The sequence below is a fragment of the Oratosquilla oratoria genome, chromosome 44, assembly GCF_046742065.1.
Source record: "Oratosquilla oratoria isolate Oo_2021 chromosome 44, ASM4674206v1, whole genome shotgun sequence".
Classification (NCBI taxonomy): Eukaryota; Metazoa; Arthropoda; class Malacostraca; order Stomatopoda; family Squillidae; genus Oratosquilla; species Oratosquilla oratoria.
This window is the reverse complement of record NC_134820.1, coordinates 10,448,804-10,464,798: the sequence shown is the minus strand read 5'-3', so window position 1 is coordinate 10,464,798 and position 15,995 is coordinate 10,448,804. Positions and strand designations below refer to the sequence as shown.

At 37.4% G+C, this 15,995-nt stretch overlaps 1 protein-coding gene and 1 long non-coding RNA gene across 10 annotated transcripts in view; one reads left to right on the top strand and one right to left on the bottom strand.

Annotated features, from left to right (window-relative positions):
* LOC143022392 (uncharacterized) overlaps positions 1-15,995 on the top strand; it is a 237,202-nt gene that overhangs the window by 61,030 nt on the left and 160,177 nt on the right. The window lies entirely within an intron of this gene.
* LOC143022390 (intermembrane lipid transfer protein VPS13A-like) overlaps positions 1-15,995 on the bottom strand; it is a 617,111-nt gene that overhangs the window by 486,747 nt on the left and 114,369 nt on the right. For 6 of the 8 annotated variants that reach the window (XR_012966042.1, XM_076180547.1, XM_076180549.1 and 3 more), the window contains exons 13-14: positions 15,701-15,961; positions 14,781-15,049 (exon numbers count right to left, since the gene is read on the bottom strand). Coding sequence is in view for 7 of the 8 variants with exons in the window: in XM_076180547.1 (XP_076036662.1) it covers positions 14,781-15,049; positions 15,701-15,961 (530 nt within the window). In the remaining variant the exon portion in view is untranslated. The remainder of the gene's footprint in view (positions 1-14,780; positions 15,050-15,700; positions 15,962-15,995) is intronic. The other 2 variants (XM_076180548.1, XM_076180552.1) reach the window with 1 other exon arrangement.

Here is a 15,995-nt window from a genome sequence, read left to right as displayed (position 1 = left end):
GACGTATGATGTGTCGTAATAATACTCGCATCATAAAATATAGTCACCGCTTATATCAATCGTTCTCTCTTTCACCCGTGAATTTTGATAACCATAGAAAATGTGATGAAGACAGTTTAGAGAGTATGTCATTATGCAGGGGCATACATACATACATACATATACCAAGGCTTTTTCCCCCTTACAAGGGGGTAGCCAAAAAGAAAAAGGCATAAAATCATTCCCACCCATTTCATCCCTGAATACACTCCACACCCCTCCACCCTCCCTCTTATCTTAGCACCTCCTGAATGACGGGTCATCCCTGCACCTTGTCCACTGCCCTGGGTCAGAAGCAGTGTCGCAAGACACAGCACATCCACAGCAAGGCCGCTTCATTAAATCGGCGACCCCCCCTCTCCGTCCCCCCATTGCATAAAATGAGAGGACGGGGAGAAATCCCTTCGGGCTGCGTCAAAATTGCTCACACATACTACCTCACCCCCCATCCACCCGCCCATTCCACCTCATGCATCACAATATCATCCATATACAACCATTCTCCATTCACTCCTGTCTTCTGTCCTCTCCTGTCCTTCCTCAACAGACATTCCCCTCTTCCCCAAAGCCCCCTTCACCCCATCCATCCATCTCATCCTAGGATGCCCCCTCATGTTCACTCCCTCCACATCTGCCTTCCACACCTCTTTTACTAGTCTTTCTTCACTCATTCTTTCCATGTGTCCAAACCATCCTAATATTCTTTCATCAACCCTATCTCCCAGCTCTCTTTCCATCCCCATTCTCCTTCTCATTTCTCACCCTATCTATCCTAGTAACCCCCATCATACTTCTCAGACACCTCATCTCAAACACATTCAAACTCCTTCTCTCTTCTTCTCTTATGTTCCATGCTTCTGCCCCATACAGTGCTGTTGGCACAATCACTCCTTCATACAGTCTCCTTTTAGCATCCATTCCCAAATGTCTATTCCTCATTACACTCTTTAATCCACCAAGGCATTTACTCGCTTCTCTCAATCTACAATAAATATAATCAAGACGCCGATATGGCAGCCTCGCGTATCCACTTGCTCCTCATGCCGCCTACGTATGCGGCACCGTATGGAAGGGGTTAACAGCTTTCCCCCAATCCCATATATCTGCAATACCTCCCACAATGCCTTTCTATCTACCTTGTCATAGACCTTTTCCAAATCCATAATGGCCCAAAAAGCATCCTTACCTTTTTCTAAAGCTTTCTCACATATCTGCCTTACCACAAAAAATTTATCCCTGCAACCCCTAACTTTCCTATACCCACACTGTTCCTCACCAACGACTCCCTTTGTTCCTCTCCTAATCCTTTCAATTAAAATCCTCCCATATGCCTTCCCAACTACACTCAACAAACTTATTCCTCTGAAAACATTACACTTACATTTGTCCCCTTTTCCATACTCTAACCACCTTAGACACACCTCACTACCCAGTTACCACTATTACTGTACTTCCCTTCAGATACTCCACATGACACTCATCTAACCCAGGTGCCTTACCTACTCTCATAATTTTCAAAACTACTTGCACCTCATCCTTTCTTATTTCTCCTTCATTTTCCTCTCCCATCACCATCCTTTTCTTAGCACCTCCCACTGCTATCATTACTCGCTCCCTATCCTCTTGCATATTCAACAGCTCTCTGACTTTCTTCCCCTTACCACTGCCTCTTCTGTTAACATCTCTCCATCTATGCTTTCTACCTTTCCTTCTCTACTTGACTCATCTCCCCCTCCTCTCTTAACTTCCTTCCAAAACATCTTTTTATTACTTTCAAAATTTTCTGTCATACTCCTCCCCAATTTTACATCTGCTCCCTTTTTGTCCCCTATATCTTTTGTTTTGCTTCTCTTCTCTTTTTCTTTTGTACTCATATGTTTCTCCTGTCCTATTTTGCATACAGTCCCTGAATACTCACTTCTGTTCTACTACTTCTTCACTTTATCATCCCACCACTTAGTAACTTTCCTTCTATTCCCTCCTATCCTCCTTGCTCCAAGTACCATCTTTGCACACCTTGTCACTCCCTCCTTGAAACACCCCCATTACTCCTTCACTCCTACTTTTACTCTAGCCTTCATCTCCTCCCACACTTTTCTCAGCTTCTCCTTGTACTCCTGCTCATTTTCCTTCCCATTTAAACAGTTTACTCTAAGCACCTCCCTATCTCCTGGCCTTTCCACTTTCTCCACCTATTCTCCACTCTCAACTTACATTCCACCAAAAAAATTATCTGATATTCCCCCACTCTCACCCCTAAGAATATGGACATACAGAACTCTTCCTACTCTTTTCCTGGATACCACTACATAGTCCATTAATGCCTTATTAACCACCCTTCTATCAACCACCCTCTCCCATGTGTACTTATTCTTGTTTTTTTCCTAAACACTGTATTAGCTATCATCAACTCTTTCTAAACACACACACACACACACAAACAACAGGCTGGAACAGACATCTAGAATGAGCTCTGCAGTGCAGCGCTTTCTTGATAAATTTGGAGGAAATAACTAGTTTTGTATTTGTTTTCAGGATAGGGAACTTGTTTATTGAGTGAGTGAAATGATAAAATAGAGTAATTTCACATTAGTGGTCAATACACAAAATGGAAAATGATGAAGAAGAAAGACAGAGATATAGTGAACCAATGAAGAAAATGCCAAAATTGAATCAAAGATTTAAAAAAAATATTTTGTCAGGGCATATAAAACAAAGTGAAATATTAGGTAGAGGCTTAGAAGTGGAAAGAGAATCAAGGTTTAAAAATATCCTAAGCAATCAGGAGATTACTGAATTAATAAATGAAATTATAGATCTGAAAGCTGAATACAGGACAATGTACAGAGGTGAACCAACTGAAAAAACAGAATGCTGAAACCAACAGAGAGCTCTATCATCTAAAAAAGGAATTAAGTATAGTCAAAAGTGAAAACAAAAGAATGAAAAATGAAGATACAAACAAAAATGAGGCTTTGAAAAAAGAAGTAAAAGAACAAATACAAGCAGTGACCAAGAAAGTTGGAGAAACAATAAAAGAGACAGATCTCCAAGAAATAAAAAATAAATGGAAAGTGGAACAAGAAAACCAGAGAATAACTTTTAAAGAAATAGTACAGCAACAAGTGAAAGAGAATGCAAAAGAAACAGTAATTAAAGTAATTAAGGAGAAAGAGAATTGGGTCAGAGACACAGTGGATAAAAAAAGTGCATAGTAGTTTATGGTATTAAAGAAAAACATAATGTAGCTAGATACCTAAGAGAAAAAGAGGAGAAAGAAATTGCAAAAGAAATTCTGAAAGAGATACAAGAGGAGGGACAAGTAATGGAAAAATATATAGTGAATAGAATGGAACTATACTCTAAAGAAAAAAATAAACCATTAAAAATTAAACTAAGGTCTCAAATTATAGCAGAAGTACTATGTAAAACATCAAAGTTGAAAAAAAGTGAAAATTACAAAAATGTATGGATAAAAAAAAGAAATAAGTGATGAGGAAAAAGAGAGGGAAAAGACACTAAGAAATAAAGCAAATGAAAAAAATGAGAGAACAACAGAAACTGAAAAGAACAGTTTTTATTCTATTTTTGAGAGTACTAGACCTCAGGCTGAGAAAATTGTATATACATATATATATATAAAAAGAAACACAATAAACAAAAAAGGAGAAAGAAAAAATTAAAAATAATGTATACCAACATAGATGAAATGATTTCAGGACTAAACAAATTATACGACTATCTGGTAGAAGAGAAACCAGATATAATGGTAATTGTGGAGACAGAATTAGAAGATCCACTACCACCAAATACTATGGGACAAGGTTTATACAACTATTGGATAAAAAATAGAAAGGAGAAACAGGGTGGAGTCATGGTTTTGACTAAGAAAGGCTTAATGTGATAACAGAAAGAAAAAATAATGTGGAACTGATTATGATAAAAGTTAAAAACTGTGACATGAAAAGTAGAAAATTTGTAGTAATATATGTGCCCCCAAAAACATATTCTTGGACAGAGGGTGACCATTCCAAAATGAACTACTAAAAGGAGGAAACATAGTTATTATGGGTGACTTTAACTCAAAAGAAATATGTTGGGAAGAGATGACAGTGAAAGGTGGGGAAGACCTTTGGGCAAATATACTCCTGGATATGACCACTGAATAAACAATGACTCAATGGGTAAAAGAAAATACCAGATACAGAAACATTGAAGAACCATAAAGACTCAACTTAATATTTACGTCAGAGCCTGAATTTGTGGAATACAAGACACCAATTGGGAAGAGTATCCACTTATAGAGTTCAAACTTAAAGAAGAAATTTATTTGGGAGGAAATGAGAAACACAGAAAAGGAGGACTAATGTACAACAAAATGGATTTTAAGAAACTCAGAAAATTATTTCAAAAAGTAAATTGGGAAAACTTCTTAAATAAACATAGAAGAGAAATAGAATATATTAAAAGAAATCTATAAAGAAGGAATAGATAAATATGTACCAAAGAAGAGACAGGAAAAGATCTACTTTAAGTGTTGAACAAACATTTTAAATCTGTATTCACAATTGAAAATACACAAAATTGGGATGAAGAACTGAGAGAAAAATCCCCCCCAATAAAAGAAATAATTGTGACACAGAAAGAAATAAGGGACCAAATAATAAACCTTGATGTCAGAAAATCAAATGGTATGGATGAAATAGCAAATTGGATACTAAAAGAATGTACAGATGAGCTAACGGACAAATTATACAAGATAATAGATTGCTCAATCAAAGAAGGAAAGGTACCACAGGATTGGAAAAATGCAAATATTGTACCAATATATAAAGGGGGAGATACGGAAGACCTAACAAACTATAGCTTACAAGCACAATAGCAAAAATATGTGCAAAATTTATCAAAAGTAGATTGATCAAACATCTGGAAGAAAATAATATACTGAATCCAAAACAATTTGGCTTTAGACAAGGAAGATCAAGTGCCACTAACTTGCTTTGTTTTTACTCAAGGCTAATAGAAATAATGCAATTAAGGGATGGATGGGCTGATTGTGCTTTCCTAGATTTACAAAAGGCATTTGATAACGTACCACACAAACAGCTACTAAGAAAACTCAAAATAACAGGTGTACAAGGAGAGTTAATGAAATAGATGGAAGATTTCTTGAATGGGAGAAAAATGAGGGTGTCACTTAGAGATAAAACCTCAACCTGGGAAGAAAGGATAAGTGGAGTCCCACAAGGTTCTGTATTAGCTCTGATAATTAATGGTTGCCATATATATAAATGACATGAATGAAGGTGTGGAATGTTATATAAACTTCTTTGCAGATGACGCAAAACTACTGAAGAAAGTACGAAAAAAGACTGTGAATCACTACAGAGAGACCTAGATAAAGTTTGGGAATGAAGCCAAAAGTGTGAAGTAAACTTCAACATCAAGAAATGCAGTATAATGGAGTTTGGAAAAAGTAAAAATAGAATATCAGAGCTATTAATATAGAATTGATACAAAGTAAGAAAACAAAAGTTAGGTCAGAAAAGGACCTAGGGGTAATGATTAACAAAAACATGACACCAGACAAACCTTTTAACAAAATATTTGGAGAAACCTACAATTTACTCAAATCAATAAAGGTGGCCTTTAACTACTTGGATGAGGTAATGGTAAAGAAAATATTAGTCACACTGATAAGACCAAGACTGGAGTATGCTGTGACACTATGGACACCCAACACAAAAAAGAATATAAAGAAATTAGAAAGAATCCAAAGAGCAATGACAAAGATGGCACCAACACTTTCAAAATTGACATACGAACAAAGATTGTCCAAACTGGAACTAACAACCCTGGAACAAAGAAGAGAAAGAGGAGATCTACTGGTCATTTACAGAATCATGAAAGGCATGGAAGTCCTTGACAGCGAAGATTGATTAAAATGGGACAGAAGAAAAACAAGAAGACATGAAAAGAAACTCAAAAAGGATAGTTATGGAAGAGATCTGAGAAAAAATAGTTTCCCACACAGAGTGGTGGATATCTGCAGTAAATTGGACAAAGCAATAGTATGTGCAAAAACCATACAAGAATTTAAGAACAAACTAGATGCTGAAAGATACAAAGACAGGCCACTACGAGCATAGCTCCCTTCCCATAACATACATCTAGGTAAATACATCACCATTAACTCTCTACTATGGTTTTTACCTGGCACTCCACACTTCCAAACCACTACATCTATTGGTTCATCCCCTACCCTACCATTGAGATCTCCCAATACCACTACATTGACATTTCTCCCAAAACTCTCTAAGCACTCATTTCAATCTATCCAAAAACCCTCCCTTTCCTCTACACTCTTATCATTACCATGCCCATATATGTTTACAAAGACCCACATATCCCTTCCCAGTTTCACCTTCATCCACATTAACCTTGAAGAAACCTCCTTCCATTCCACCACATGCTTACCTATCTCCTCCCTCATCCTTTCCACACTCCTGACACCCTCCCCACTACACTCCCAACCTCAAACTCACTCCTCCCTTTCAAGATAGTTTTACTTAATTTCAAAACATCCATCTTACTTCTCACAAAAACATTGCCTATCTCTTCCCTTTTACTCTCATCTGTACCACACCCATGCACATTAAAAGACCCAAACCTTAGGGTTTTGGTTGGAAAACTCCTCATAAACCCTCTTTTGCCTTGATTTTTTCGTACCAATGTACCCCTTAGAGTTACAGAGAGCAGGATGCCTATTCACTGCTCTGTCCCATTTTAACTGCCTATACAACCTGAGTGGGAAGACTTGGTGGCAGCATTCTTTCTTCCCGCTATCAAAGGGAACCGAGGTAAAAATGGAAATATACTCAAAGAAGTGGTACAGGACATATTTAAGAGGGGTGGGGGCAGCATAACATAGGGACAGTCACAGTACAATAATATAGTATCATTTCTCCACAAGTAGAAATTTCCTCTAACATAGGCAAAATGAAGTTTGGCTCTGGTCCATAGGGACCACCCCATATGGTCCCTAAAGTGTCAGCTGCATGGTACTGCACACATTATACTGCTGGATGAAGAATAGAAAGGAAAAACAAGGAGGGGGAGTACTATTTCTGACAAAGATAACAGAAGGAAGAAATAATGTAGAATCAATCATGATAAAGTGGACAACAACATGAAAAATAAAAAAATTATAGTGGTGTATGTGCCCCCTAAAACACAGGCCTGGACAGAACATGATCATTCCAAATTGTTAGAAGATATGAAATATGAACTAATTGATATACTGAAAGAAAGAGGAAATACAGTAGTTAAGGGTGATATTAATTCCAAAGAAATATGTTGGGAAGAATTGACAGTGTGGGGTGGAGAGGACATATGGGGCAGCATGCTACTCGATATGACCATTAAATACACAATGACCCAATGGATAAAGGAAAATCCCAGATACAGAAACAATGAGGAACCTTCGAGACTGGATTTAGTATTCACATCGGAACCCGAAATTGTAGATAGAATAGAATACAAAACACCATTAGGAAAGAGTGACCATGTACTTATAGAATTCAAATTAAAAGAGCAAATGGACCTAAGAAGAAATGAGAAACATAGAATAGGAAGACCAATGTATAGCAAAACGAATTTTGAGAAACTTAAAGAATTTTTTTGAAATGTAAACTGGGAAAAATTCCTTAGTGAGGAAACAAGGATGGAAGAGAAATGGAAATTTATAATGAGGGTGTGATCAAATATGTTCCACAACAAAAGCAAGAAAGAATATACATAAAAAACTGGTATAACAAAAAAATGTAGTGAAGCCAAGGATAAAAGAGACAAAACTGGGAAAAAATGGTAAAACGACTAAAAAAAGAGCAAATGGCAAACATACATCAAACTAAGAAACGATTATGTAAAAATACACAGGGAGGAAAAGAGAAATTATGAAAATGAAATTATAGAAAAATGTAAGGATCAGCTGAAACTATTCTACAGATATGTGAATGGTAAACTGAGAAACAAACAAGAAATAGAAAAACTATGCCAAGGAAGTCATGAATACACAAAAGAACAAGAAATGGCAGAAGTTATGAGTAACCACTTCAAATCAGTTTTCACAATTGAGAACTCACCTAACTGTGAAGAAATAGAAAAACAGAAATCCCACCAAATGAAGGAAATAACCGTAACAAAAAAGGATATCAGTGACCAAATAAAAAACCTAGATGTTAGAAAATTGCATGGTCTGGATGGAATTGCAAATTGGATACTGAAGGAATGCGTGGAGGAACTAACAGATAAAATACACACTATAATAAAATACTTGCTCAAAGAAGGAAAAGTACCACAAGACTGGAAAAATGAAAACATTGTACCAATATATAAAGGAGGAAGTATGGAAGATCCAACTAACTACAGACCGGTCTCCCTAACAAGCACAGTAGCTAAAATATGTGAAAGAGTGATTAAAAGTAGATGGGTTAAACATTTGGAAGAAAAATCTATACTAAACCCAAGCCAATTTGGATTTAGACAAGGAAGATCATGTACAACAAATCTAATCTGCTTCTATTCGAGAATAATAGATATAATAGATGAGAGAGATGGATGGGCAGACTGTGTTTATCTAGATCTACAAAAGGCATTTGACAAAGTACCACACAAAAAATTAATAGGAAAATTAGAATCAATAGGTGGCATTGCAAGTACTTTATTAAAATGGATGGAAGACTTCCTGACTTGGAGAAAAATGAGGGTAGTAATTAGAGACAAATACTCAAAATAGGAAGAAATGATAAGTGGTGTTCCACAAGGGTCAGTACTGGCTCCAATCATGTTTGCCATATACATAAATGACATGGATGAAGGAGTTGAATATTATATGAAATTCTTCGCAGATGATGCAAAAATATTAAAGAAAGTATCAACAAATGAGGACTGTGACTCATTACAATCAGACCTGGACACAATCTGGAAATGGACTCAAAAGTGGGAGGTGAACTTTAATATCAAGAAGTGTAGCATAATGGAGTTTGGTAAAAGCAAAAACAGAATTTAAAAAAAATACAAAATTGGTGAAAATGAAATAAAAAAAAGTGCACTCGGAAAGGAACCTTGGAGTGATAATCAGCAATGACATGATACCGGACAGACATATAAACAAAATAGTAGGTGAAACTTAAAACCTACTAAGGTCAATGAAAGTGGCATTTGAATACTTGGATGAAGAAATGATAAAAAAATATTAGTCACACTGATTAGACCAAAATTGGAATATGCAGCGACACTATGGACACCCAGTACTAAAAAGAATATAAGGAAACTACAAAGAATACAGAGAGCAACAACAAAGTTGGCACCAGCTCTTTCCAAATTAACATACAAACAAAGATTAATGAAACTAGAACTACCAACACTACAGCAAAGAAGAGAAAGAGGTGATCTATTGACTATATATAGAATCAGGAATGGAAATCCTTGGCAGAAAAGATTTACTAATAAATGACAATGGAAAAACAAGAGGTCATGAAAAGAAACTCAAAAAGGATAACTATAAAAGAGATAGGAAAAAGAATAGCTTCCCACACAGAATGCTGGATACTGTATTTTTCGGACTATAAGGCGCGGGCAAAATCCTTAAAATCGGCCAAAATCGGGTGGTGCGCCTTATGTGTGGATTCAGTGCAAAAAGATGCCTCAGACACTGACGTACTATTTTGACACGTTTCGTAGCTAGCCTGCCGACGGCAACAGTGCATAGTCCTAGCAAAAGTTACAACCAAGTTATAACCAATATGCATGTATCTTGACAAGAAAATTGCAAAAACTTCGACAGTTTTCGAGTCCATGCCATCGCATTCATTCACGCTATCATGGCTATGACATGATAGCGTCCACAACACAGACAGCCATTTTGCATTGGTCTAGTCTCGCTCTCAGACTGTAGTCATTTGGGTATTCTTTTAGTTTTGACCATGGGCACAATATAGCAATAGAAAATTAATTACTAATTTTGTAAATTAAAATGTATCAACGTAATATGCAATTTTGTGGGCAGAAATGAAAATAAAAAATGCCTTGCTACAAGCAAATATGCTAATGAACGAAGTCGGTAGCATAGGATTGGGACGCCATCTTGTCTCGGTACTTCCGACAGTACCTCGCCAGGTATATTTTCTTGAAGGAATGTTATGGAGAGGAGATACATGCATTCCTTCAAGCTGCAAGAACTTTGTATACCCCACAAGGTGAGAGAGTGGTTGAAAAGCCCGCCAACGTCTCTCACGACGACGACAACTAGGACGAGCCGGATGACATCTAATTTGCAGTTAATGATTTATTAAACATAGGTTAGGTTAGGTTAGACAAATTTATCATGCCGACATCCATTCGATGTCGGCATCTATCATAACAAACATGGCGTACCATTCGTCCGACACAACTTCATTACTTACGAAATTTGTTTAAGCACCTTTTTTGTTTTTTATTTCCGCTCACAATTTACGTTGATATATTATAATTCAAAAAATTAATAATTAATCTTCTATTACTATATTGTGCCCATGGTCAAAACTAAAAATTTACCTTCATTTGTAATCCTGTGTTTTTAAGTGAATATAGAATTCCGGGAATAAAACTGCTAATGTTGGTTTAATTCCCCACAATTCCCGTAACGTGTTTATGTTGTTTTTTAGGGGCATTGGCAGGGCAGACCATCCATGGAGGTAGTCTGATTTCACTGACCAAAAAAAAAGAAATAATAATAATAATAATTTTTGTAATTTTGCTAAATCCCAACCGATTTTTCTCATTCAACAACGAAAATGTTCAGTTCTGAAAGCACTCACATATGCATGATTATACGATGACGAGACCAGGTGTGCCTTATGTAAGGACGGGGAATAGCAAATTACGGGTGCGCCTTATGGTACGAAGCGCCTTATGGTCCGAAAAATACGGTATATGGAATAACTTAGATGAAAAAACAGTGTGTGCAAATACTATTCACGATTTCAAGAATAAACTTGATGCTGAAAGATACAAAGATGGGTCAACATGAGCATAGCTCCCTTCTTGTATAATACAACTAGGTAAATACTTGAATTAACAGATAAAATACACACTATAATCAAATGCTCACTCAAAGAAGGAAAGGTACCACAAGACTGGAAAAATGCAAACATTGTACCAATATATAAAGGAGGAAACAAGGAAAATCCAGCTAACTACAGACCGGTCTCCCTAACAAGCACAGTAGTTAAAATATGTGAAAAAGTGATCAAAAGTAGATGGGTTAAACACCTGGAAGAAAAATCTATACTAAACCCAAACCAATTTGGATTTAGACAAGGAAGATCATGTACAACAAACCTGATCTGCTTCTACTTGAGACTAATAGATATAATACAAGAGAGGGATGGATGGGCAGACTGTGCCTATCTACATACATACAAATACCAAAGGCTTTTTCCCCCTTACATGGAGGGGGTAGTCAAAAAGAAAAAGGCATAGAAATTACTCCCATCCATTTCATTTCCCATATATTCCACTCCCCTCCACCCTTCTCCCTCCCTCCTATCTTGGCACCTCCTGGATGACAGGTCATCCCTGCATCCTGTCCACTGCCCTGGGTCAGAGGCAGTGTCGCAAGACACAGCACATCCACAGCAAGGCTGCTTCATAAATTCGGCGACCCCCCTTCTCCGTCCCCCCATGCAGGAAAGGAGAAGACAGGGAGAAATCCCTTCGGGCTCCATCAAATTTTGCTCACACATACTACCTCACCCCCCATCCCCCCACCCATTCCACCTCATGCATCACAACATCATCCATATACAACCATTCTCCATTCACCCCTGTCTTCTGTCATCTCCCGTCCTTCCTCAACAGACATTACCCTCTTCCCCAAAGCCCCCTTCACCCCATCCATCTCATCCTAGGACGCCCCCTCATATTCACTCCTTCCACCTCCGCCTTCCACACTTCTTTTACTAATCTTTCTTCACTCATTCTTTCCATGTGTCCAAACCATCCTAATACTGTACTCTTTCATCAACCCTATCTCCCAACTCCCTTTCCACCCCTGTTCTCCTCCTCACCTCCTCATTTCTCACCCTATCTAGCCTAGTAACCCCTATCATACTTCTCAGACATTTCATCTCAAACACATTCAAACTCCTTCTCTCTTCCTCTCTCATGTTCCATATTTCTGCCCCGTACACTGCTGTTGGCACAATCACTCCTTCATATAACCTCCTCTTAGCATCCATTCCCAGATGTCTATTTCTCATTACACTTTTTAATCCACCAAGGCATTTACTCGCTTCTCTCAATCTACATTCTACCTCCAACACCACTCCTCCCTTTCCTGTCACATTTGCACCACTATCCACTTCCTCCAGTTTCTCACCCTTAATGCTCACTTCCAGCCTACTGTCACTCTCTCCCCTTGTACATCTCATCACCTTACTTTTACCCACATTTATCTTCAGCTTCCTTCTTTCACACACCTTTTCAAACTCTGTCACTAATTTCCTCAATCCCTCCTCTGATCCTGCTACAAGCGCAGTGTCGTCAGCAAACAACAGCTGGCTCACCTCCCACTTTTCTCTATTTTCTTTAATCATCTCCAACCCCTGACCCACTACCCTTGCATTCACCTCTCGCACCACGCCATCCATGTAAAGATTGAACAGCCAGGGTGACATAACACATCCCTGACAAAGTCCCACCTTTACCTCAAACCATTCAATCTCTCCATTTCTAATCCTAACGCAAGCTCTACTGCTCTCATAAAAACTCTTGACTGCTCTTAACAGCTTTCCTCCTATCCTATATAACTGCAGTACCTCCCACAGTGCCTTCCTGTCTACCCTGTCGTAAGCCTTTTCCAGATCCATAAAAGCTCAAAAAACATCTTTACCTTTTCCTATAGCTTTCTCACATATCTGTCTTACCACAAAAATCTGATCTACACATCCCCTACCTGTCCTAAAACCACACTGTTCCTCACCAATTACTCCCTCTGTTCCTCTCCTAATCCTCTCAATCAAGACCCTCCCATAAGCCTTCCCAACTACACTCAACAAGCTGATCCCTCTGTAACTACTACACTCACACTTGTCCTCCTTTCTCTTGTAAAGCGGAACTATACAGGCACTCCTCCAGTCCTCCGACACTTTACCCTCTCTTAAACACACATTAAATAACCTCACCTCTAGACCTACAAAAAGCACTTGACAAAGTACCACACAAGAAATTAATAAGAAAATTAGAATCAATAGGTGGCATAGCAGATAAATAATTAGAATGGATGTAAGACTTCCTGACTTGGAGAAAAATTAGGGTATTAATTAGAGACAAATACTCAAAATGGGAAGAAATGATAAGCAGCGTTCCACAAGGGTCGGTGTTGGCTCTAATCATGTTTGCCATATACATAAATAAAGGAGTTGAATGTTATATGAATTTCTTCGCAGATGATGCAAAAATATTGAAGAAAGTAAGAACAGAAGAGGACTGTGATTCATTACAATCAGACCTGGACAAAATCTGGAAATGGACTCAAAAGTGGGAAGTGAACTTCAATATCAAGAAGTGTAGCATAATGGAGTTTGGAAAAAGTAAAAACAGAATTTCAAAAAATTATAAAATTGGTGAAGAAGAAATCAAGAAAGTGCACTTGGAGAGGGACCTTGGAGTAATAATCAGCAAAGACATGACACCGGATAAACATATAAACAAAATAGTCGGAGAAACCTTCAACCTATTAAGGTCAATGAAACATTTGATTACTCGGATGAAGAAATTATTAAAAAAATAATAGTTACATTGATTAGACCAAAACTGGAATATGCAGTGACACTATGGACATCCAGTACTAAAAAGAATATAAGGAAACTAAAAAGAATACAGAGCAACGACAAAGTTGGCACCAACTCTTTCCAAATTAACATACGAACAAAGATTATCAAAATTGGAACTACCAACACTGGAGCAGAGAAGAGAAAGAGGTGATCTACTGACTATATTTAGAATCATGAAAGGAATTTTTTATATCAAATAATGATAACAATGTAACACAGTGCTTTTAAACTTACCAACTGCAGTATCAGTAGTAGTTTAGTATATACATATATCAAAAGGCCCTCTTCCTCTTCTAAAGAAAGTGGCCAAGTCAAAGCATACATCCACCCTACCACCATCCCACATCCAGTCAAAATCTATCTGTTGTCCCTCTCATTTTAAGATATTGTGAATGAAACATCATCCCTGTCTATCCAATGTTTGGGTACAAGTAATGCAGCACAACACAACATCTCCACAGCAGGACCCAACAGCTAAAATCCCCTTCCCCTTATCCACTTGAGAAAATACAGAGTAGACAAAAAAATTCCTTATGGACATGGGTGATGTTTATGAATAGCATGTTGATAGAGTGGCTTTGAATCCATGTTAGTTTGGGAAGGTAGGTAGTTTAGTTGTTTCTTTCTACTACTAATCTTTTAATCAGCTTGGATATGGTGGAATGTAGCCTGGCAGCAATTAGACTACATGGAAAAATGCCACCTAGCATAGAAAATTAATGCCTTCCCTGCCAAGGAGGTATATAAGATGTATAAAATAATCTGGTGGCAACCAGAAATAAAATAGATGTGTCATTTAGTAGAGATGCTATTAAAAGTTGCCATGGCCCTGACTAAATTTAAGGAAAAAAAAAACTTGCCTACCTCATGATGTGCTGTTATAGTCACTTTGGATTCTGGTCCTATTTCATTGACAACATTAATTTCTTTGTTAGCAAGACCACCACCACAAGTAATAGGCTGAGACTGACATGGTTTGTACAGGTATTCCACGGACAAATTATATATACTCTCTATGGTGTGTGGGGTGAGGGAGATTTCAAGTGGATCTCTTGAATCAATGAAGACACAAGTTGCGATACCTTCTGGGTCTTGATCAAGGACTCCAATAGGTTCACCAGCATCAACAGAGTCTGGCAAAGAAAATCTAAATATAATCAATCTTTTCACACTTGGAGTTTAACCTTATTTTTTGATAGATTACCTCAATAGCCAAATAAAACTGGTGAGTTAAAATACTACAGATACTTCAGGATAAATGGTTAGATCAAGATATATCTACCTATATATCATGCCAAAATTTCCCTCACAACTAGATAAAACTGGTGATAGCCAAACAAATTATTAATGTTTCAGTGCCAATTAAAGGGTTATGCCTTACTAATTTGATTCCAGTGGCTTCCACATGAATTGCAGAACAAGCCACCTGATTCTTGGAAGCAGGTTTAGATTACATTTTTGCTTTCTTTATTGACATATATATGTGTGCTGAAAAAAAATCTGAGTTATAAGGAAATTATCAATCATGTTAATTTTTTTTTCCTCCCATTGATACTCATAGCCAAATCATTCCATAACTTTATCACACCATTATAGAAAAAATATTGTTGTCCTATTTGTTTATATTCTTTTGGTCCCAAACTAATAATAAAAATGGAACCACTGAACTCAGGACTAACCCCTCAGCTAAATAGTGCTGACATTACCAACAGATAAAGAAAAAGAAAAATGTGAGTTCCAGCACTGGCTTGAAGAGGTTAATATCTGATATTTAAACTACTAACCTTGGACAAGACCTTCACTTTTAAAAACAGGAGTTTCGTGCTCTTTATCAAAATCTTCAGTTTCACTTGATGTAGAAACACTTCTCCTCACTTGAGACTCCTGTTCTGTTTCAGAAGCCTCTTCCAGTTCACCACTGCTTTCAGCACTTGTGTCATCATCACTTTTTTCAATGTCACTTGAAAACATGTGTAAGAATGCATGAGATATTTTGTGAACCAAACTGTCCTCTGTTTCTGAATCAGAATCCATTGGTAAACCTGCTGAAGTAAAGTTACATCACTAAATAAAAGCAAT